At 43.2% G+C, this 25,340-nt stretch overlaps 1 protein-coding gene across 1 annotated transcript in view; it reads left to right on the top strand.

Annotated features, from left to right (window-relative positions):
- Positions 1-25,340, top strand: part of KIF13A (kinesin family member 13A) — a 483,305-nt gene that overhangs the window by 351,901 nt on the left and 106,064 nt on the right. The window contains 5 exon segments of the mRNA XM_033934590.1: positions 2,841-2,973; positions 5,753-5,899; positions 10,045-10,086; positions 11,402-11,501; positions 20,365-20,491. Coding sequence (XP_033790481.1) covers positions 2,841-2,973; positions 5,753-5,899; positions 10,045-10,086; positions 11,402-11,501; positions 20,365-20,491 — 549 coding nt within the window.

Consider the following 25,340-nt stretch of genomic DNA (forward strand, 5'->3'; position numbering starts at 1 on the left):
ATACTCTTGCTCCCCCCACTCTACTTTCTGTAAGGCATGCCAAGTCCCAGCCCTGGGTTACCTCTAAAATCTGCTACTTACATTCCAGTGCCAGGTCTGCTGAACATCTTTAGCTCAAATCTCACACTCATTCTGACTTCATACTGTACATTTCAAATTCCTCTTGCCCTCCGTCCAGTCTGCAAAGAAATGCAGAGTAATGCATTTGGGGATTAATAATTGGAAGGAACCGTATATGCTGGGAGGTGAGAGGCTGATATGCACGGACAATAGGGTGATAGTGTCTGAAGATCTAACGGCGAAAAACGGTGTGACAAGGCGGTGGCTGCTGCCAGAAGATGCTGGGCTGAATAAAGAGAGGCATAGCCAGTAGAAGGAAGAAGGTGTTGATGCCCCTGTACAGGTCGTTGGTGAGGCCCCACTTGGAGTGTTGTGTTCAGTTTTAGAGAAGGACGAAGGACGTAAGAAGAATTGAAGCGGTCCAGAGGAGGGCAACAAAAATAATAGGAAGTTTGCACCAGAAGACATATAGGGAGAGACTGGAAGCCCTGAATATGTATACCCTAAAGGAAAAGAGGGACAGGGGAGATATGATTCAGACTTTCAAATACTTGAAAGGTATTAATGTAGAACAAAATCTTTTCCAGAGAAAGGAAAATGGTAAAACCAGAGGACATAATTTGAGATTGAGGGGTGGTAGATTCAAGAGCAATGTTAGGAAATTCTACTTTACGGAGAGGGTGGTGGATGCCTGGAATGCGCTCCCGAGAGAGGTGGTGGAGAGGAAAATGGTAACGAAGTTCAAAGAAGTGTGGGATGAACACAGAGGATTTAGAATCAGAAAATAATAGTAAATATTGAACTAAGACCAGTACTGGGCAGACTTGCACGGTATGTGCCTATATATGGCCTTTTGGTTGAGGGTGGCTGGGGAGGGTTTCAATGGCTGGGAGGGTGTAGATGGGCTGGAGTGAGCTTTGACGGAGACTTCAGCAGTTGGAACCCAAGCACAATACCGGGTAGAGCTTTGGATTCATGCCCAGAAATAGCTAAGAAGAAAAAATTTAAAAAACATTAAATTGAATCAGGTTGGGCAGACTGGATGGACCATTCGGGTCTTTATCTGCCGTCATCTACTATGTTACTATGTTTTTTCACTCCATTCATTGGGCAAGTCTCTCATCTATACCCTTCTCCTCTACTGCTGACTCCAGGCTATGTTCCTTCTCTCTTGCTGCACCTTATGCCTGGAGCAGACTGCCTGAGTCAGTACATCAAGCTTCATCCCTGACAGTATTCAAATCCTGGCTGAAAGCACACTATTTCAAAGTTGCTTTTAACTCCTAACCCCTATTCACTTGTAAAGCACCTGTGCCTGAGAAGCTCCCTAACCCCCTACTTGTCCTGTTTGATTAGATTGTATGCTGTACTGAGCAGGGACTGTCTCTTGAATGTTTTAATATACAGCACTGCGTACGTCTAGCAGCACTAGTAATAGTGTTTTTCATCTTACCTACCTCTTTCCTCTTCTTGTGAGACTGTCATTGGATGCATTTATGTTTCACTTATATATATATACTGATTTTTGTCAACATTTGCTTGTGTCTGATCTGAAAAGAAGGATGACCGTTGAAAGTTAATCAAAATATGCACTACATTAGTCCAATAAAAATGGTATCACCTTATTTTCTTTTCTTTCTTGCTTTATTTCTAGGCATTACCAAATTATTATACAAAATTATACATTTAGTGCAGTGGTCTCAAACTCAAACCCTTTGCAGGGCCACATTTTGGATTTGTAGGTACTTGGAGGGCCTCAGAAAAAAATAGTTAATGTCTTTTTTATTTTTTTTTCAAATTCTTTATTCATTTTTTCATCTTACATCGAGTTTACAAAATTAAATCAATTGAATTATACACATCACTTGAAATTCTTATCAATTTTCATCTTAAATATATAACTTAAGCCCTTCCCCCACCCTCCCTTTCCACAAATATTGTTAATCAATCATAACATAAATTACATTACATTACATTAGGGATTTTTATTCCGCCATTACCTTGCAGTTCAAGGCGGATCACAAAAGTATTATCCAAGATGTATTACAACAAGAACTTAAAAAAAAAAAAAAAAAAAATTGGTCATTTTCAAAAAGAGTAAGAATTGGGTAAGGTTATTTGTTTGGGGTAGTTGGCTTTAGTGAGAGGTGGAGTTTGAGACTTGCGGTATTATTTCTTTTTTCAGAGTTTTCTTGAAGAGTATGGTTTGTATTTCTTTTCTAAAAGTTTTGTAGTCGAGGGATGCCGTCAATAGATTGGCGATTTGGTTGTCTAGTTTGGCTGCATTATAAACAAGAATTGTTAGAGAAAAATAGTTATTGTTTATTAAAGAAAAGACAATTTTGCATGAAGTAAAACTCTTTATAATTTATAAATCTTTCCTTTTGGCTAAGTCTTAATAATAATATTGTAATTTATAGCTAAAGAGATATGTGATCAAGAAACTGTTTAATTTTACTTTTGTGATTATGATAAACATACCGAGGGCCTCAAAATAGTACCTGGCAGGCCGCATGTGGCCCCTGGGCCGCGAGTTTGATACCACTGATTTAGGGTGACCTAAATGAAAAAAGTCAATCAGTTCTGTCCTCTCATTTCTGAAGTAGTCAGTTTAGAGTAAGGCTGAAAGCACATTGGTGCAGCAGTTGTTCAACCACACATGTCCTTTTCAGTGAATAAAAGGAGGACTTTGAGCACCCCAATTTTTCTGTAAATAGTGCACCTTAAGAAAGCATCTCTTCTCTAACAGCAGTACTGCTTGTTGTCCTGTGGTTTGCCAGGTGGAGTGAAGTAACTCGCAGAATAGAACTTTGGATTTCTGTACAAGAGTTAAATGAACTGGGGGAATACGCTGCTGTGGAACTTCACCAGGCAAAGGATGTAAACACTGGAGGAATCCTTCAACTCAGACAGGTATCCTGGGGATTGTCTTTATACAAGGCTTGATATTGTTTCGTTCTTTATCTGGTTAAATGTTGTACTGTACTTTGAACACATAAGCCCTTATTTAGTGCAGTGTAGTAAGGTATTGCAGCGTTAACAGGCAAATTTAATGCACAATAACCAGAAAATGTCTTATGTTAGCTGCTAGAGTGTTCCTAGCGCTTAGCCATTCGTTCATCATGGAGAAAAGTGATTGACTGAGCATTAACTGAATGGCAGATAATGCAGCAGAGTTCATTATACATTTCTCCCTCCGTATTTGTGGTTTCAGCAATCGCGATTTCGATTATTCATGGTTTTTAGCTTGTTGGCTCCTCCCCCAAAATTACATCAGCTTGCAGAGAGAAATCGCTGATTCCAAGCGTTGACAGAGAAAATCGCTGATTCCCAGCACTTTTTTCACCGTGTTTTGCCTCTCCTTCAGGAACAGACCAGGTCTCCCACCATGTTATTCGCGGTTTCACCATATTCACGATGGTTTTTAATAGAAAACCGTGGATAACATATGAAAAAGTTATTCGCGGTTTTTCTGTATTCGCGGGTCTGTTAATCCCCCATCACCGCAAATACGGAGGGAGTAATGTACCGCTTGAAGTAGCATTAACTCTGCTGCCTTATTTGCCAGATTAACAATGTCTGTTTGGAATGAACTGCCTCTCAACTTAAGAATGTGCACATCTTACCAAATCTTTTGAAAACAATTGAAGACTTTGCTCTTTGATGCCCTTTAGAATATTATTTTATTGCCTATTAAAATAATATAGATTTTTTTTAAAAAATCTAATTTGTGTAAACCATGTTGAGCCCTATTTATGGCTCTATTTAGGGCGAAATATTAGATTAGGTTGGCACCCGGGTTGGTGGTGCCCAGCATCGCTACACTGTGTGTCCTCCACCTCCCACACACACATACACTTTTCACTGCCGTTTGAGTGCATCCCACCCCCTGTGACCAGGAAGTGACGTCAGAAGAGAGCATGAGCAACAAGTGGAAGATGCAGCTGCGCAGGTGAACATTTAAAGATATACCCAGGAGAGCAGAGAGGAGGAGAGGCACTTGTGCCCCCCCCTAAAAGACGGCTCCCGAGGTCGTCCTGCCCCCCTTAGTACACCACTGGGTGCATTGCACACCCCCTTCCCATTAGTGCAGCAGTTCTATAACTAGGAGAATTATTTCAGAGATATTGAAATTGAATTATTATCAATTTTATGCTATTTTTTAAAGTGAGTTTATGTGGTATTGATCATAATTTTTGTTAACCGTTTTGGACCCTATATTTTGGAGATATTAATGGTATATAAAGATTAGATTACTGTATTTACTCAAATATAAGCTAACCCGAATATAAACCAAGGTAATCTTTTTCTCCCAAAAAGGAGGAAAAAAGGTTCACTCAAATAAAAACCAGGGAGTTAATATTCAAGTCCCTTACCCTGCCCGGTTCTGTACACTCCCTCACTCCCTCCTCTGTCCTGCAAGGCTCTGCACACAGATCCCCTCCTTCCCTGGCTCTGCATCCTGTCCCTCTCCCTTCCTGGCTCTTCACCCTGTCCCCCTCCCTTCCTGCACTGCCAGGCTCTGCACCCAGCCCCCCTCCCTGGCTCTGCACCCAGAACTCCCCTCCCTGCCAGGCTCTGCACCCCGTCCCCCCTCCCTCTCTCCTGATGCCTTGCAGGCCTCCATCGGGCCTACTGTAAAACCTGGTGGGCCGGGAAAGGAGGGATCCCTCCCGCCTCCTGTCCCGGCTGACTATGCCTTCCTTTACCTCACTCCCACCTCCTCCGTGTACCTTTTACAATCCCCAGTGGTCCAGCAGTGAACCGGAACAGGAGTGGCCTCACGAGAACTCATAGCAGCCAATCACTAGCGGCTCTCCACAAGGTAGGAATTCGGGAAGGCCACTCCTGCTCCGGTTCACTGTTGAGCCTCCAGGGATTTTAAAGGTATGTGGAGAAGGTGGGTAAAAGTTTTTTGAGTCAGCCCTGACAGGAGGCAGGAAGGACCCCTCCTGTCCCGGCCCACCAGGACTTACGGCAGGCTCAGAGGAGGCCTGCAACAGGTCCAGAAGGGGGGCAGGTGGGCGCTGACCAGAATATAAGCTGAGACCCCCATGGCCTCAAAATCTCAGCTTATATGCGAATATGTACGGTAGATTAGATGCCGCCTAGAGCTTGTATAGGTATGTGCGACACACAAATGGAAGAAATAAATAAAATAAATAAATGTAGGCACTTCAAGTCTGTGTGGTAGTTACCTGTTCTATAACAGGACTTAGGCATGTAGATTCTGTTCCAGAGTTCTAGCCTAACCCACTATCAGATTGCCTAACACCCACAGCTGGCCTAAGTGCAGACACCTATATGCAACAGGGCCGCACTAAGTTAAAGAATTACTCTAAGTGGAAGTGTCGCCCATGCTCCTCCCTTGTGTACACCTCCTTGTAAATATGTGTTCTGGAAGTTAAGTGATCATTTGCAGAATAACACCTAGCATATAGGTGCTCTGCTTGCAATTACATGAACATTTATGTGTGCAAGTACATGTGTAAATTTTGGCATCTACATTATAGAATTTCTCATCACTTGGTACTGTTTAAAGTGTTGCGTTGTGTTATCGCACAGTAATTCTCATGTTAAACAATTAATGTAGTTTAGTAAATAGGAGCCATAGTTGGAAACAGCCTATAATCCTATCTGTTATTGTAAATGATTAATAAAAAGTATATAATACTTTCCCTCCTTTGGCCAGGGTCATTCTCGTAGAGTTCAGGTGATAGTGAAACCTGTGCAGCATTCAGGGACGTTGCCTCTCATTGTGGAAGCTATCCTGTCTGTGTCCATAGGTTGCATTACTGCCAGGTCCACCAAGCTGCAAAGAGGTTTGGACAGCTACCAGGTAATTTTCATGTAGCTCTGTAAACATTTCCCTGATGACTGCTTAAGACACCACATTGCAAACCCATGTGTGCAGAATATAGCTTGTTTTATATAAGAGAAGAGAGGGCTGTGCTTCATTCTTCGTTGTTCAGAAGTTCATTGCAGTGTAGTTCTTACAGCATGGTTTCTCCAGTTCAGGACTCCAGGGATTAGACTTTGTGTCATCTAGTTGCTGGGCAGGGATGAGCCCCGCCTTTACAAAGCTCATGGAGGCTAATCTCTCTCAACACCCACAAAGCTAGCACCAAGCTTGCTCATGCTTTTCCTGGGCTCACCTTATAACATTGCAACACTTGAGCCCCGGTGCCATGCAGCTGAGCATGCTAGTGGGTAGCAGCCTTTTACTTTAGAGAAAGTGACCTTGGATAGACCAGAAAGAGCTCCACATTGCATTCAAACCTGAATCTTATACAGGATAGGCCCCCCACTTGACTACCAGGGATTGCAGGTGAGCCTGAGGGGGCCTATTCTGCAAATTGGAAGGAGGAAAAGGGATCAGACCTGCTTCAGAAGGGGAGAGTGATTGGGACTGGAGGGGGCAATCAGCAGGCCTCCACCATTTTTTTTTTTTTAATGTTGGTCCCAACTAATATTTAGCTAGGGCTCATATAAGTCATATGCAAGCCTCAGCTGAATATCATCTGGGACCCACATAAGCTCTGTTGGCCAGTGTCTAAACAGTAGACCCAATATTCAATGCTGGTACCTAGACATGTCCCAGCATTGACAATCGAGCTAATTTTGTTCATGGCAGTAAGGGCCTAATTCTGTATAGGACCCCCAGTCTCAGCAGTTTCCTTTTGAGAATCGCATACGGAAGAGGAACCTAAGGCATTGATTGGCTCAGATGCCTAAGGTCCCTCCCATTGGAGGGGCCTTAGGCACCTGGGCCAACTGGAGTCTTAGGCCTCCTCCTGAGTGCATTCTGGGATGCACTGGGAGGGGCCTAAGACTTCAGTTGTCCAGATAACTAAAGCCCCTCCTATCGGAGGGGCCTTAGGCATCTGAGCCAATTAGAGCCTTAGTCTCTTCCCTGGTGCATCCCAGAATGTACCGGGAAGGGGAAGGCCCACCATTTTCCAATGGCGGGCCTGCTGGCCAGAGGGTGTATGTCTCCCTCCAACCAGACCTTCTGTTTACAAGGTTGGGGGGGAAGGAGTTGGGGTGGTGGTTTACCCTTTACGAGGATCGCTGAGTTGAGGGGTGGTTGCCGGGTCGGTGGGGGATTGGTCATTCGCCGGGTGGGGGGGTGTTTTGAGGGGGGGGGGGTGTTCTGGCAGGAGGGAGTGGGCATCCTTCCTGCCTAAAGTGGTTGGGTGGGGTGTTCTGGCAGAAGGGAGTGGGCATCCTACCTGCCTATTGCAGTTGAGTGGGGAGTTCTGGCAGGAGAGCAGTGAGCATCCCTTCTGCCTATCGTGGTTGGGTGGAGGGGTGTTTTGGGGGGAGTTCCAGCAGGAGGAATTGGGCACTCCTCCTGCCAGATGATGCTTCAGGGAAAAGCTGCTTCGAGAGGGGGGGAGGGTTGGCAGGGACTGCCTAAGCTCTCCCAAGGCCACTTCTGGGCAAAACCATGCCTAGCCTTGGGTGAGCTTAAGCGTCCCTATGTGTCTCCCTCAACCTACGATGTAGGTGGCCTGCCTCAGGGTGTTTTTAAAAAAACCAAACGTGCATCCCAGTTGACTGATTAGAGAGCATTAGGACGCCTACCGCTGCCTACAATCGGGATGTCATTCATAGAATATTCTCCTAAATGTTTAAGAAAGCACTGGCTGCTGCAGGCTGAATAGAGGCTGGTTAATGCTTGTTGGCCAATCTAAAATGTGATTCAAAGTGCAGACTGCATTTGTCTCAGGAAGTCCGGATTCATGTTATAGTTTTGCATTATGGGGCCTAGTTCAGTTGGGAGATTGCTGCAAAGGTTTGATTTAGTCAAAATACAGCCTAAGAAGCATATAAAGGCATAAGAAGACTGGCAGCATGAAGGATAGGTATCAATGTAGGTAGCATGAAAAGACAACAAAAAGGAAATTGTGTGTTGCTCGGGATGTACTTGTGCAACAGGAACCTCACCTCCCCTCAGCTACTTACACAGTGTAAAAAATGCTCCATTGTTATTTGCGCTTCAATTATAAGGAAAAAATGCAGAGCCACTGCTGACAGAGGACCAGAGAAAGATGTAAATAGTATAGGTAAAGAAATACTCCAGTTGGAGCAAGAAGAAATGGGAGAAGGTGTTATTAAGTGATGAAAGCACTTTCTACATCCTTAGAAATCATTGCTTTAAACTCCCTTTTAATACATTGTTCATTGCTGGTCGCCAGCTGGTCGACTTAGCCACTGGCTCCATAGACATTGTCCCTAGCTTTCCCATTGCATAGTAGCTCCCTCTCACTACCCCACCCCACTTATTCTTCCTAACCCCCAATAAATCTCCACAGATGAATTTGTTCTTTCCCTCTGCATTAAACGTTCCTCTTTATTTATCTTAGTTTTTCCATCTGCCCCATCACTCCCAAACAGTTCCTCCAATCTTGTGTCATGGGGCCATCTCTACATTTCCATTTTGTGACAATATCACAGCAAGTTACCAAAATCCCCATCATCTGCCGTCTTTTCTTCGTTTTCATATATTTCCTTGATGTGTCTGCAGGATCTGCTTTTGCAGTGAAATTTGGGTTATGCTGGGAATCAAAGAAAACAGCCAAAATATCTGCTGCCCCCCCCCTCTACTTTACCACTGGCTGAAGGGAGGGGCTGAGAGGTGCAAACATAGTAGGGGAAGGGCAGACAAAGAATAGAATTCAATAGAAGGGAGGAAAAATTGGTAAGAAGAACTTTTGGACAAGGTGGGGGAGGGGAGGAGAAGAAGTGAGTGAATAACTGGTGGGTGATCAAGAGAAGGAAAAATACAAAAAGAGACTGTGGAGGTTTGAGATGCTACTTTATTGGTATATTATTCAAAGACAAAATATACAGTATATGTGTATTCACTTATGTTGAGGTGTAACAGGACCCAACACGGTCCGTGTTTTGGCGGGGACACCTTTCTCAGAGGTCCGGTTTGACATCCACGTCACTCCCCGGCATTTTTTAGCACCACACTTTACACGGTCTTCTGTTTTCTTCGCATACACAATGGAGTGGGGTTTTTTTCAGTTTGCTCTCCAGAGAAGCGGTTTTTAATCTGTTTGCTCATCCACACTGGTGTAATTGCATCAAACCGGACCCCTGAGGAAGGCATGTCCGCCGAAACATGGACCGTGTTGGGTCCTGTTACACCTCAACATAGGTGAATGCGTATATATTTTGTCTTTGAATAATACACCAATAAAGTAGCATCTCGAACATTGTCCTCCACAGTCTTTTTGTTTTTGTTCTTTGGACTCTTTTTACTGTGGAGCAACTGGGTCGCCTCGGCCCCCCCACCCAAGAGAAGAGAAAGGGAGATGAAGTAAGTGTTCAGCATGTGACCATTGCCTAATTAAAATTGTCTGATTAAAATACTAAAGGAACTTCAGAATTTCCCAAGAACATAAGACTTTTGAAATCAAAATTAAACATTTTGAACCTAATACAAAGGAATTCAATAGGGACAAGTGTGCATATTGACACGAATACACTTACATATTGCACTTGCAGCGCGAGTATAGGTGTTTTCGGGGGAGGAGATTTTGAACAGCGCATAGATGGGAGTTGCAATCTATACGCATTCATTACACAAATATACTTGTATCTCTAGACCTGCTCCAGAGCTGCAGTTTCTGCAGGATTTGTCCTGAACCTATTTTACCCCACCACCTAGGTGACCTGTTAAAGAATTGCCCTCTCAGGGGTTATTTTAACAGCCAGTTGTTTTTTATAATTCTTTGAGGCTGAAGTGCGCTTTTTACCCTTTCTCCTTTTTTGTTATGTACTTGATCTTTGTAATTTGAAATTAATGTTTTAGAGTCTTAAAATTTTTAATTTGAAATGAAAAGTTATTTATTTTCTGTTTGCTGTGCTTTTATTGTGCTTTCTTGTTTGTTGTTGTTTTTTTTTGTTGGGTTTTTTTTAAAAGTAAAATGCATGTCTGTTGTGTTTATAAAGTTTATTTTCTCCTGGCAGAGAGATGAGGAGGAGGATGGTGGTGATATGGATAGTTACCAGGTATTACTACTGCTGCCGTCACTCCTATGGCATGGGGCCCAGCTCTGCTAGGGAGCAAGGAAAATGGGTTTTAAAGTATAATTCACTTGCTTAATAAGGCTACTGCAGACATAGTTACTCTGCCTGAGCTACCCTTTTTCCACTTTTGACATACACAGACTTTTATTTTTCCTTGTCACTTGCTAAATTCTTGGGTCACTTAACAGTTGCTTTCTAAAGTTCAGCATTTTGGCACATCCATACTTCGCAGGCATCCTTAATGCTAAAAAAATTGTGCTTTTGTTAAATGTACAGTATATTATAAAGAATGTTTTATTAGAAAACTGTGATTTTTTTTTCAGAGAGTAAAGGCATGTTCTGTACTCTGGTGATAACAAGAGTGGGAGAAACTTGGGACTTTTTTATTCAGCCCTGTGTTTTTCTATATTAATCTCCTAGTTCTTGTGCCCTCTGGGTAAACACCCTACCTGTAGTCATGTACCACTCTGCTCGTTTGCTGTAGCCAGATTAGGAACACTGAAAACAGGCTACAGCAAATACCTGAAAGCTACTCTTCAGGGCAGAAAGGCAAGCTGGTTAAGAAAAAAAGAGCAAAAACTGACATTTTAAATAAAAGATGTAGCATAAAAGCCTTTCTAATGGCTTCTGTTCTCTGATGAGCCCATTGCAGTTTTCTTCCATATCCATTCATCTACTAACACTCTGGGCTCTCTGTGTGCTTCCTGGCTCCTTGTATCACAAGCCAGACCCTGCAGGTTGCAAAGCTTGGTTGCATGAGAAGTTTATTTGCATGGAAATTTTATGTTTTGCCATGGTTTTTCTCAAAATTGTTCTGGTTCTTATTTTGCATAACAGAGTAACTTGCAGAACTATGCTGACCTTACTGATTTTTAGTGTTAACCTCAGGTGGAATGATGGTCAAGTGAATTTGACACTGTTTAACTCTCATTTCATCCGCAATTAAACAGTTTGTGACTTCTCTTTATTTTTTTTTGCCGTTCTTGAAGAAACCTAAATTTCGATTTCTATATATTGACGGGATACTGAATACGTATACCCTCTCAGCTTGCCAGAATTTCCCAGGATATATGAGGCAAAACTAGAAAACCCTGATGGGGGAAAATGATGCCAGAACCAGGCATAGGGCATTGCCAAAGTTGCTCTGCCTCACACCCCCAATCCATCACTTAAAACTGTTTAATGGCATTTCAGTTGGTTAAACACCCCCATTCTGTAACAGCATCAAACAAACTTTTTAACATAATGGGACATTCTGTGTTATGTGCTTTCTTCCCACCACCACCACCACAACTAGGAAGAAGATTTAAACTGTGTGAAGGAAAGATGGTCGGAGGCACTGATAAAGCGCAGAGAATATTTGGATGAACAGATCCAGAAAATCATCAATAAACGAGGTTTGGACAAAGGTTTCTGTAGCCCCTTCCAGACAGTTACAATGACTCTGGAAAGCTGTCGGTATTGTATAGCTCAAACAAATAGAAGGGGGTATAAAGGATAATTTATACGATGCCTTTTTCAGGAATTTTTCTACACATCAGTGTCTAACTTTTCTTTTGTAATTGATATGCCACTTCTATTAACCCACTAATTTTTGTCATTCAGATACAACCCCATTGTAACAACAAACTCACCACCAGTACATAAATTGGTTAGTTAGTTAAGAGCTTTTACATTAAATTAATATTAAAGGGATGGTTAGGAAGGAGGTTTTGAAGTAAATGATTATACTACATGCATTCAGGATGAAGACTAGAAATAACATCCGTGTTATAAGAGGTCTCTTTACTGAGAACAATGCATTTTTTATGATACTTCAACCTCCAATTTATGTACTGGGGGTGAGTTTGTTGTTACAATGGGGTTGTATTTGAATAACACAAAAAAGTGGGTTAATAGAAGTGGCATATCAATTACAAAAGAAAAGTTAGACACTGATGTGTAGAAAAATTCCTAAAAAAGGCATCGTATAAATTATCCTTTATACCCCCTTCTCTTTGTTTGATGATTTTTTTGTGGGTTGGATAACTTAGAAGATGATCCATTTGTTATTATTTGGACTTCAGTATTGTATAGCTCAGCAGTAGGACTTGTGCAATGTTTCTTAGGTCAGAGATGTTCTGGGACCAGGGCCATTTACTGCATAAGACTGTCTTAGAAAGGGTATGTGACAGGTGAGTCTCAGCGAAAACATGATCAGATGGTGCTGTCCCAGCAAGATCTTAAATCATTGTAAAGTACTTGCAAATTCCATATTACTAAACCCTTGATTAATAAAAAAAAATGTTTTAAGTTTCAAGTTTATTAAAAAAATTTTTAAACTGCTTAATCGAATTTCTAAGCGTGTACAATATAAAATTTACATAAGCACAGATTAAAAGTCAGGGATACTAGATAAAACCAAAACAACTTAATAAAACACATAATATGACAGATGGACTTACTTCAAACACTAGGAAAAAAGGGAAGAACTACAATCGTAAAAGAGAAAGCGAAACAAAAAAGGAAAATACAATAGATAAGGGTAAAAAGCAATAAAATTTGTTCCTTTTTTGTCCTTAAAAGGACAGTTATCGTCCAAAGGCATCCTGGAACAAAAATGTTAGGGAACGTTTTCTTTGAGTGGAACTATCCAGTTGTTGTTCAGGCATCTCTGTGGTGGCACAGTAATGGAGAAGCAATGGGTACTTGTATTAATTTAACTACTAGCTTGAAACTTTGGGCCTGTTTTACAAAGCTGCGCAGCAACAGCCCCGAAGCCCTTTGTGTTTAAGTTTTTTTTTATTGAATTTTTTTTTCCATTTAACAACAAGTGTCATAAATTTTCATACAATTATCTTAACAATACACTTGATATTTTTATAATATATTTTATATATAACATTTCTTGTCTTATTTTTCTTATGGTTTTATATATCATATAATTGTAATTATTTTTCTTATAAAGTTATACAATATATATATTGTAATGATTTTATCAATTATTATTTAAATATGAACCTTTTCCCCCTCCCTTTATTACGTTATTTTCTTGTAAGAATATCATCTATTATAATATTTTATTTATAATATATGATAAAGAGAATAATTCCCTCCCCTTAACCCCTCCCCCCCTCCTTCTTTATACTATTTTCTTATCATGGGAAAATGAAATTCAAATATTGCAATATTCTGTTAATGGTCCCCAAATCTTCTTGAACTTATTCATATATCCTTTTTGTGTTGCAAATGCATGTTCCATCTTATATATATGGCAAACTGAGTTCCACCAGAAATTATAGTTCAATCTGTCCCAATTTTTCCAATTATGTGTAATTTGCTGTATTGCTATTCCAGTCATTATAAATAAAAGTTTGTTGTTATTTGATGAGATTTGACTATGGGCTCTCATTGTAGTACCAAATAGAATTGTATCATATGTCAAGGCTACTGGATTTTCTAACATCCTATTTATTTGGGGCCAAATTGATTTCCAAAATGTTAATATGAATGGACAATAGAATAAAAGATTATCTAATGTCCCTGCTTCTAAGGGCTTCGGGGCTGTTATCGCGCTGCAGCCGCTAGCGCGGCTTTGTAAAACAGGCCGTTTGCTTAGTTCATTATGTGGAAATTAGAGTTGTGGACTTATTTCTCACCTTTCAAACCTGTTCCCCTTGATGAGTAATAATTCAGGTATTGTCAAATATATTTTTTATTGAGCTCAACAAAGGGAGGTACAAAAACATCAGAAACCAGAGGAAACAAGCTCGCATTTAGAGAACAAGAAACAGCACTAGAGTACCACCCCTACATACAAAACCCCATGTACCCCCCAGCATCAGAACAAGCAACAAGATTCAGCATACAACCAATACAGCTCAAGATACAATCAAAGGACATCCCCCTCCCAAACCCTGCCACCCCACCCCCCTCCCCAGTCCTCCTTTTAAACATACTCAAAAGAAGAGCAGAAAACAAATAAAACTAAAACAATCAGCAGGTGCGGGAAATCAATCAAAACAAGAAGTCAGCAATTTAAGAGGCGGCTACGTGCCACCAGAGTCATAGTGTTCCAAAATGGCTCCCAGGTACGTTGAAAAGTACGTCCCAAGAGTGAAGAAAAGTCCTGTATATCCCTACGTTCCCACGTCAACAGGGTGATCAGGCAACATCGCCAGAGGGAATAATCAGGTCCCTCCCTCTCCAGCCATGTGAACAGAATACATTTGAGGGCTATCACCACAGTCCACTGAAGAAAGGCAGCAGTCCCTGGTTGTCGAGGTGAAAAATGGAGGGGAACACCAAAAAGAAGCAGTGGGGAACGTCGAATAACAACATTCCAAATATTTTCCACAAAAAGAAAAATAGCTTCCCAAAAGGACTGAATAACTGGCCAAGTCCAAAACATATGTCCCAAACCTGCATCAGGAGCGTCACAACGAGGACAAGCAGCAAAGGTTCGGAACCCTGAAAGGTGGGCCCTTTTAGGAGAGATATACAAGCGTAAAACCACTTTGTAATGTTGTTCCCAAAAGGTAGTATATTTGCGATAAACAGACAGTCTGCGTATAGCACAGAGAATAACATCAACAGGCAATACAACCAAAAGATCACGAGCCCAAGCGTCCCTGAGTTTAACATGGTCAAGCATGGGGGATTCATCCTTCAAATGTCTATGATGAAATTTAAGGGGAACAGTGAGCTGAGATCCAAGGGTAAAAACGTAATAATTCAGGTATAATTAGGTGGATCTTTGCCCAGAGGTCTCGCACTCTGTCGGTCCCTAAGGCAATGGAAGGTAAAGTGACTTGCCCAAGGCAAGGAAGGAGGAGGAGTCCTAGCTGCCCTGGTTCTCAGGCTGCCACTCTAACCCCTAACCTGCTCCTCTGCAAATTGCATATGCCTTGGCACAGACAAAGCCTGTTCTACAATCAGTCTGATTTCTAGTTGTCTGACATTCATGTACAGTGTTCCCGCGGTCGGCAGTCCTGGTCATTTGCGGTATTTTACGACCGCGAACCGCCAACAAGGAGAGGGCAGCGGGAGAGGCAGGAGAGAGCAACCGGAGCGCCACGAGTTCAGGAAATCACTCGCGGTATGCTCCGACTGCCTCTTCCTGCACTAAGTCGGGCCTTATCCAATCAGGAGCTGCTTTGACACGCAGCTCCCGATTGGATAAGACCCGATTTAGTGTAGGAAGAGGCGGTCGGAGCATACCGCGAGTGATTTCCTGCATTCACGGTGCTACGGCTGCTCTCCTGCTGCCCTCTTCAGTCTCCCCCATGAAAAACCGTATTCGTGGTTTTTCAAGATTCACGGGGGTTTCTGGAATGGAACCCCCGCGAATATCAGGGGAGTACTGTACACATTTTTTTTTCTGTTTTTAGGATGTTGAACCTGTGTTTAGTTATGTAATCACTTATCATTTGGTACAATCCACTGTGCTTTCTCAGCTAGATTATTGTAACTCAGTTTATCTGGGCATTAAGCAGAGCAGTCTAAAACAACTTCAGTTAATACAGAATACTGCAGCTAAGCTCATTTTTGGGAAACAAAAGTATGATCACATTTCCCCTTTGTTGATAAAGTTTCACTGGCTCCCAGTTCACTTTAGGATCCAGTTTAAATGCCCATGCATAATCTTCAAGCTTCTCTATGGAATATTTTATCCTTTTGTCCCCTTATGTTGAAATACCCTTAGACTTTGCCATTTGAGAAACACACAAAGATATAAGTTAGCCTTCCCTTCCTTTAAGGGAATTAAATCTGCTGGGAAGCTCAGTCGATCTTTTGTTTTCAAGTTTGTAGAGATCTGGAATGAACTTCCTGACTCCATTAGGCTTTTAGGCCAGCTGCAATCCTATATAATAAAACGCTAGCCGCGCATGTGCACTCCTACCTGCGTGTTCCGTGATCAGTAGGTCTGTGGCAGGCAGGAGAGCGGATGCGCGGTTAGGGCCCACACTCGAGCGCTGTGGCCGACTCAGGATCGTGGGACGATGCGCCGCGCAAAGTGCTGCACAGGTACTGGAGGGGGAGGGACATACCGCTTCTGCACATACCGGCACAAACCTCCCTCCAGCGTTGGCAGCCACAGCACGCTAAACAGGCTGCTTTGCGGCTTTCTCCTGCAGTTGAGTCCCTCTGCCGCGTCACTGATGACGACATCAATGACGCGACAGAGGGACTCAACGGCAGAAGAAAGCCGCGAAGCAGCCTGTTTAGCGTACTGCGGCTGCCAACTTTGGAGGGAGGTTTGTTATTAAAGTCATCTCGCTGTGAGGGTCGCAGAGTCAGCGGGGGTTGGGCTGGGAGGGGAGAGAAGCGTCTGCCTCGGGTGCTTCAGGTAGCAGCAGCATTTACAATTCGCTGCTGTTGCCGGCTTCCGGCCTTCCTCTCTGGCCGGTCCTGCCTACTTCCTGTTTTCATGAAGACAGGACCCGCCAGAGAGGAACACCTGAAGCCAGCAACATCAATGAATTGTGAATGCTGCTGCTGCCTGATGAAGTAGTTCAAGGAGGAAAGGGAGCAAAGGGGGAGATAATGGCTTGGAGGGAAGAAGAGATGGCAGGGTAATATAGTGGGTGGAAGCAATCCCACGGATGGTATGACGCAGGATCTGATCAAGTTGGAAAAATGGTCCACGACATGGCAGCTGGGCTTCAACGCTAAAAAGTCATGCATCTCAGCAGCAGAAATCCATGCAGAACATACACCTTGAATGGAGAAACACTAGCTAAGACTTCAGAGGAACGGGACTTGGGAGTGATCATCAATGCAGACATGAAGGCTGCCAAACAGGTGGAGAAGACCTCATCCAAGGCGAGGCAAATGATGGGATGTATCAATAGAAGCTTCGTCAGCCGCAAACCTGAAGTCATAATGCCACTGTATAGAACCATGGTGAGACCTCATCTGGAGTACTGTGTGCAATTCTGGAGGCCACATTACCGTAAAGATGTGCTTCGAGCTGAGTCGGTCCAGCGAATGGCCACTAGGAAGGTCTCTGGACTCAAGGGTCTCTCATACGAGGAAAGACTGGGCAAATTGCAGCTGTACTCTCTAGAAGAGCGCAGGGAAAGGGGTGACATGATTGAGACTTTTAAGTACGTCACAGGTCGTGTCGAGGTAGAAAACGATATATTCCTTCCCAAGGGACCCTCGGTCACAAGGGGGCACCCGCTCAAACTCAGGGGAGGGAAATTTAGAGGTGACATCAGGAAGTATTTCTTCACAGAAAGAGTGGTGGATCACTGGAACAAACTTCCGACGCAGGTAATCAAGGCCACAAGCGTGCTCGACTTTAAGAATAAATGGGACATCCACGTGGGATCCCTACGTGGGTCGAGCAGCACTCAGACTTAATGGGGTGGGTCAGTAGAGTGGGCAGACTTGATGGGCTGTAGCCCTTTTCTGCCGTCACCTTTCTATGTTTCTATGTTTCTATGGAGGGAAGGAGTAAGGTATGCCAGATCAAGGGAAAAGGAAGGAGGAGATGGAGAGAGGCCATATGGAACAGAGAGAGAGAGGGCGGACACTGGATGGAAAGAGAAGAGAAGGCAATGAATGGAAGGGGCAAGACAGAGGGTAAACAGTAGATGGAAGGGGTATAGAGAGGGAGACAGATACTGAATGGAAGTGTGGAGGACAGGGGGAGCAGACGTTGGAAGGAAGTGGGGAGGAGAAAGAAAAAAGGGCACATGCAGGATTGAGGGAAGAGGATAGAGTTAGAAATAAAGATAGACAGACAGGGGGCCAGGGAAAGACACAGACAGAAAGAATGACCGCGTCCAAGGAGAGAGAGACAAATAAAAAAAAAACAAAAAAACAGACAGACAGACATCTACTCTAGCACCCGTTAATGTAACGGGCTAAACACTAGTTATTTCATAAATTCCTGAAAACTTTGTTGTTCTCGCAATTTTTAAATGGTTTAACTACAGCCTCAATGAAATGATAATATAGTTATTTTTCTTATGCTTTTCTTATGTACTTTAGTTTTTAATTCTTCCTTCTCCTATGTTTTCTGCTATGTACTCTAGTCTTAATTATATGTGAACCGAGTCGAGCTCCACTGGGAGATGACCCGGTATATAAACCAAAGATTAGATTAGATCATTTGTTACATATTAGAACCATTTACCGTAATAATGTTGTTTTTGCCCTTCACTGGAAAAATTTAAGAGAATAGATTGAAGTCTATAGCACTGATAATATTCCTGTATGGACAAACGAAAAATGTTTATAATTTAGAAATATGAGCTAACAAATCATTGCTTTTCATTATAAATACTGGATCAATGGTTGCCAAACCTGTCTTCAGGGACTTCCAGCTGGTTGAGTTTTTAGACTATTTATACTAAATACTAGTCTTTAAGCCCGTTAGATTAACGGGTGCTAGAACATATGTGTGTGTGTCTGTCTTTTTTTCTCTCTCTCTCCTTAGCCGCTTTCTTTCTTTCTGCCTTTCTTTTTCCTTGGCTGTCCATCACCACCCCTTGCCTGCTCCCCCTGTCCATTTTCCCTTCCTTTTACCTCCACTGTGTCCACCACCACCCCTTCACTGCTCTCCTTATGCAGCAGCAGCCCTTCTCCCTTTGTTTTCCCTCCCCCCTGTCCAGCAGCACCTCTTTCCTTCTCCCCCTGTCCAACATTAGTCCTCCGTTCTTTTTTCTTCACCTCCCCTGTCCATCAGCATCTCTTTCCTTCTCCCCCTGTCCAGCAGTAGGCATCCCTTCCTTTTTTATCCTCCCTCCTCCTTCTTATCCCTATGATACTCTTACCTTGCTCTGCCCCTGATCAGAGGTTCCCGACAGCTGCCCAGTTGCACCCATTGGAAAAGTTCCCACTGCCGCATCCCGCACCCCTCCTGACGCGGCTCCCGCTGTCCTTTCTGTCTGTCTCTGTCCCTGGCCCCCTTTGCCTGTCTGTCTTTCTGTGTATCTCCCTGACCCTGTGTCTTTCTTCTTTCCTTTCTGTCTCCCTTCCTCCCTCTGTCTGTCTGTCCAAAGCAGCATTCCATCCCCCTCCCCCCACACCAGTTCCCTGTGCACCTGCCCCTGTGTCTTTCTTATTTTCTTTGTGTTTCCCTTCCTCTCTCTGTCTGTCCAAAGCAGCATTCCATCCCCCTCCATTTCCCTCCCCCCACACCAGTTCCCTGTGCACCTGCCCCTGTGTCTTTCTTATTTTCTTTGTGTTTCCCTTCCTCTCTCTGTCTGTCCAAAGCAGCATTCCATCCCCCTCCATTTCCCTCCCCCCACACCAGTTCCCTGAGCACCTGCCCCTGTGTATTTCTTATTTTCTTTGTGTTTCCCTTCCTCTCTCTGTCTGTCTGTCCGTCCAAAGCAGCATTCCCTTCCCCTCCATTTCCCTCCCCCCCCCCCACCAGTTCCCTGTGCAGCAGCATTAGCGTTTCCTCTACCCGCCCCTGTCCCTTCCCCTTCCCCTTCCCGCGGGCCGGACTACAAAGGTGGTGATTCCAGCAGCGCTTTTATCAGTCTCCACACGCTGCTTCGGGCCCTTCTGCCCTGATTTACTCTGGCACGTCTCTGATGACATCATCAGAGACGCGGCAGAGCAAATCAGGGCAGTAGAAGGGCCCGAAGCAGCGTGTGGAGACTGATGTACACGCTGCTTGAATCGCCATTCGGACCCGCGGGAAGAGAAGGGGGTGGGCGGCAAAGGAGAAACGGAGATCGGCGGCGGCGACAGGAGAAACGGAGAACGTCGTCTGGCTGCGGTCCGGCTTGTGGAGGCGATCGGGTGGTGACGTATTCGCGCGCATGCGCACTCCTTCGGCCACAGACCTACAGCGCACGGAACACGAAAATAGGACTGCGCATGCGCGAGTTAGCCTTTTATTATATAGGATACTCGTACATGAGAGATGTTTGTATCATTGATTACATTGTTTTGCAAAGGAATCTGTGTGTATACATGTGTGGTAGATATCTTAAAACCCCACCGACTGGAGTGCTCTGAAGATGGGTTTGGCAACCACTAAAAAAGGTCATTGAACAATGTCTGTGCTCTACACCGGTGATTCTCAGCCCTGTCCCAGAGGCTTATATGATGGTCCTAGGTTTCAAAATATTCCCAATGAATATGCCTGAGATAAGGAATAAAAATATATTTTGTATTTATTCATTGTAGATATTATGAAAACTGGACATGTCATATAGTTGTTGAGGACTGCGCTGGGAACTGCTGTTGTCGATGGAGTAAATTGAGTAAACATACAGCTGGTACAAGCTTGCTAACCCAACTGTTTTTTTGCAGAGAAAACAGAAGATGATGTGGAGCGAGAAGCAAGACTGGTGGAGCAGTGGGTGGGGCTGACTGAAGAGAGAAATGCTGTACTCGTGCCAGCCCCTGGCAGCGACATGCCTGGTGCCCCTGCAGATTGGTGAGCAATGTGGAAAGGCATTTCAAAGCCAGAAAAAAATTAGCACTGTATTCTTAAACACTAACCTAGCGTCCCTTATCTTTGTCTTGCCCACCCCTTCGAAGATCAAATGAACTTGTGTGCTAATTTTAGGGGTTAATACTTCCTTTGGAATTGCTGATATTAATATAGCCCCAAATATCCAATCCAGGACAATTAAATTATATAATATTTTTTCCTGCTGGTGGCTTTTCATATATCTTATGCCTGAGTTATATCTATTCAGGCTGAAGGGTGGCTGCACGTACTTCTCTCTAATATTAAAGCGTTAATCTCTCAGATGTGATTAGCACTGAAAGATCTGCAAAGTAGAAAAGACACTTTCACAAAACTGCTATCATTGAAATATGTATTTTTCTGACAGAGGCAGCAGACAAAATCACGTTAGGTGTTTAAACATGGGGTTTTGGTGTATGTTGGCTGTTAATGTGGAGCTAAAAAAACCAACCAATTAATACACTGCACTAATGGCACTCATTAACACCTAAAATGTAAATTCATACTAGGAGGCAGGGAAGGCATGAGGCATGCATCTTACAGTTACGATACGCAACGGTTAAGATAGGTGATGTTAATGCTTATTAACTGCTTAATTGGCAAATAATGTGGAACAGTTAACTATACCTGCAGAAGTCTAGCTAATTGCATGCTACATTTCCCAAAGTGCCAGGAACTCCCCACTGTAGAAGAATTATCCCCTGTGTCACATTGACATACTTCAATACAGGGTTGATATTCTCCTCCATGCACACTCTCTGATACACCTAGAAAGAATAGCCTCTCTTGGCTTTCCGTTCATCGAGTAAGTTTCTGATATCTGTACCCTTTGCCTCTGCTGCCAACTCCAGACTTCATTCCTTTTATCATGCTGCACCATATGGAACAGACTGCCTGAGCTCCGTCTCTGGCAGTATTCAGATCTAGGCTAAAAGCCCATTTTTCAAGGCTGCTTGTCACTCCTGACTCTTACTCTCTTACTCCCTCTTTGTGAAATACCTTAACCCCTATTTGTCCTGTTTGTCTCTTTTGATTAGATTGTAAGCTCTATCGATCAGGGATTGTCTTTACATATTTAATGTACAGCGCTGCGTATATCTGTCAGCACTATAGAAAGCCTTATTGAGTTTTTATTTATTTTTTATTGTACATCACTTCGCTGTGTCCTTATTCAAAGTTGAAAAACAGCATATGAAGACTTCTAATACACTAAACCAATCTATTTGAATTTTAGCTCGTACCTTTTCTTTCATTCATTAATTTATGCCATTTATAACCCACACAATCTTCTATCCTCAGCAGGATACAAAATAACATACACAATGAACCATAAAGACAAACTTGATAAAATAACTGAACTCGGTCACTAACACACCATCTGTTGAAATCAAAGTGAGTTATATTCAGCACTAATGAGTATTTCATTGCTGCAGAGGACTTAAACTCTAAAAATTTCATTTACTATTGTGATTTATTGCAAGCTCCTCTTAGGGAGAGAAGATAGTGGATGCTGCAGATGGGCAAACTGGATGGGCTATTTGGCCTTTATATGCCATCATGTTTCTGGGTTAGGAGTACATCTTTTTTAACTTAGAGGATAATTTAATAAAAGTATTTTCATGTATATTTAATACATACATAAAACACCTTTTATAAAATTATGCAATGCCTGTCATAATAAATTACACACATTTTTGCTGCTGGAGCTTAGAGCATTGTAGCTTACCTTTAAAGGGCAAAAACAATTTTACGATATGGGGAGCCTATTTACAATCCTTGAACTCCAGGGTTTGCAGTAATATCTTGAATCAACTGGTGGTATCCTGACCTGGGTATATAAGTTTTGGGGGGGGGGATGCCTCTTAGGTTTTAGGAGTCTGGCTTATAATCCAATCTCTCCTGGGGCGGGGGAGAGGAGGGAGTTTTTTAGGTTGTTGTACGGAAGGTCCTTTGGATGCCCTTTTTCTGCGGGATTCATACAAACCCTGGCTCCTGATTTAGTTTGTAGGTATAGGATCCTTTTTTGAGTATTTTTGCTTGGGACCCTGGGGCTCCTATAGGTTTATAGAAGAGGGATGAGGTTTCCCCTCCCCCCCTCTTTTGGATATCCATTGTTAGTTAGGGAGCTTGAGTAGGGGTGATATTTGTGCTGATAATCGTTTTCCTTTTGGGAGAGCGATTTTTTTACTTTATTCCCATTTTGGAATTAGCAGGTGGTCTCTCTATTTATTTTGGATGAGTTTGCGAGGGTGGGGGGGTCTACTTCTTTTTTTTCTGTATAAAAATGGATGACTGTACTTTTATGTTTGCAAGTTTTTTCTGCTGTTGTGCTGTTCAGTTGTCAATAAAAAATTGTTGAAACATAAATTATGCAGCGCCAAGAACACACGTGCATGTGACTCTGATGTATATGTGTGCTTGGGAGCAGAGGGTGGACAGAAGCATGATTTATAATTTATAAACTACTCACAATCACGTACATTGTACAGACTTATATTTTATCTGATTTATGTTAGCAAATAAACTTAAACAAGTATGTTACAACACAGATATCAATTCATTTCCTAATTTAGATGGGTTCAGTTCGCTGTTAGTGTTGTTGGTAGCACACAGCCATGAAGCCCCAATGTAACTAGGGTGACTAGGTCAGAATTGAAAATCCAAGTCAAGATGTTAAAGTTTCCAGCCTTATTTTACAAAAGGCCCGCCGGCAGCAGAACGTATTGGATTTTGTTTTTTTTAAATCTTTATTCATTTTAAAATAATTTCAATAAGTGAAGAACAATAAATAAAACATTTACACTATAGACATCACTTAAAATATTACAATATTCTTACAGACCAATAATACTCCCATCCAAATTATTCTTTATCGTTCAAGAATCTATAGATCTATCATAATTCCGTAATTCACTATATATTTTAAACCTAAAATTACACATTTATCCACTTAGACATATTTTAAACTTATAAACCACCCTGCCCCCATCCATAATAATATTTGATTATAACTTATATATTCCTCCCACCCTCCCTCCCTGAATGTGCAATTCTTCTAACAACAAAAGTATAATTATATTAAATCTACAAAAGATGTCAATGGATCCCATATTAGATTAAAGTTTTAAAAATTCCCTAACTGATCAGCTCTCATTTTTTCATATTTATATATTTGACATAAACTTGCCCACCAGAATGTAAAATTGAGACGATCCCAGTTTTTCCAGTGTAATCAACTGTATAGCTGTACTTGTCATCCTATATAATAAAAGGCTAACTCGCGCATGCGCAGTCCTATTTTCGTGTTCCGTGCGCTGTAGGTCTGTGGCCGAAGGAGTGCGCATGCGCGCGAATACGTCACCACCCGATCGCCTCCACAAGCCGGACCGCAGCCAGACGACGTTCTCCGTTTCTCCTGTCGCCGCCGCCGATCTCCGTTTCTCCTTTGCCGCCCACCCCCTTCTCTTCCCGCGGGTCCGAATGGCGATTCAAGCAGCGTGTACATCAGTCTCCACACGCTGCTTCGGGCCCTTCTACTGCCCTGATTTGCTCTGCCGCGTCTCTGATGATGTCATCAGGGACGTGCCAGAGTAAATCAGGGCAGAAGGGCCCGAAGCAGCGTGTGGAGACTGATAAAAGCGCTGCTGGAATCACCACCTTTGTAGTCCGGCCCGCGGGAAGGGGAAGGGGAAGGGACAGGGGCGGGTAGAGGAAACGCTAATGCTGCTGCACAGGGAAATGGTGGGGGGGGAGGGAAATGGAGGGGAAGGGAATGCTGCTTTGTACGGACAGACAGACAGAGAGAGGAAGGGAAACACAAAGAAAATAAGAAATACACAGGGGCAGGTGCTCAGGGAACTGGTGTGGGGGGAGGGAAATGGAGGGGGATGGAATGCTGCTTTGGACAGACAGAGAGAGGAAGGGAAACACAAAGAAAAGAAGAAAGACACAGGGGCAGGTGCACAGGGAACTGGGGTGGGGGGAGGGGGATGGAATGCTGCTTTGGACAGACAGACAGAGGGAGGAAGGGAGACAGAAAGGAAAGAAGAAAGACACAGGGTCAGGGAGATACACAGAAAGACAGACAGGCAAAGGGGGCCAGGGACAGAGACAGACAGAAAGGACAGCGGGAGCCGCGTCAGGAGGGGTGCGGGATGCGGCAGTGGGAACTTTTCCAATGGGTGCAACTGGGCAGCTGTCGGGAACCTCTGATCAGGGGCAGAGCAAGGTAAGAGTATCATAGGGATAAGAAGGAGGAGGGAGGATAAAAAAGGAAGGGATGCCTACTGCTGGACAGGGGGAGAAGGAAAGAGATGCTGATGGACAGGGGAGGTGAAGAAAAAAGAACGGAGGACTAATGTTGGACAGGGGGAGAAGGAAAGAGGTGCTGCTGGACAGGGGGGAGGTAAAACAAAGGGAGAAGGGCTGCTGCTGCATAAGGAGAGCAGTGAAGGGGTGGTGGTGGACACAGTGGAGGTAAAAGGAAGGGAAAATGGACAGGGGGAGCAGGCAAGGGGTGGTGATGGACAGCCAAGGAAAAAGAAAGGCAGAAAGAAAGAAAGCGGCTAAGGAGAGAGAGAGAAAAAAAGACAGACACACACACATATGTTCTAGCACCCGTTAATCTAACGGGCTTAAAGACTAGTAATTAATAAGAGACTTCTTTTATATTTATCTAGAGCAGGGGTGCCCACACTTTTTGGGCTTGCGAGCTACTTTTAAAATGACCAAGTCAAAATGATCTACCAACAATAAAATTAAAAAAAAACACAAAGCACACTGTACGCATAGAAAATGTTAATCATCATTCCTA

The sequence above is a fragment of the Geotrypetes seraphini genome, chromosome 2 (assembly GCF_902459505.1).
Source record: "Geotrypetes seraphini chromosome 2, aGeoSer1.1, whole genome shotgun sequence".
In the NCBI taxonomy this organism is placed as follows: domain Eukaryota; kingdom Metazoa; phylum Chordata; class Amphibia; order Gymnophiona; family Dermophiidae; genus Geotrypetes; species Geotrypetes seraphini.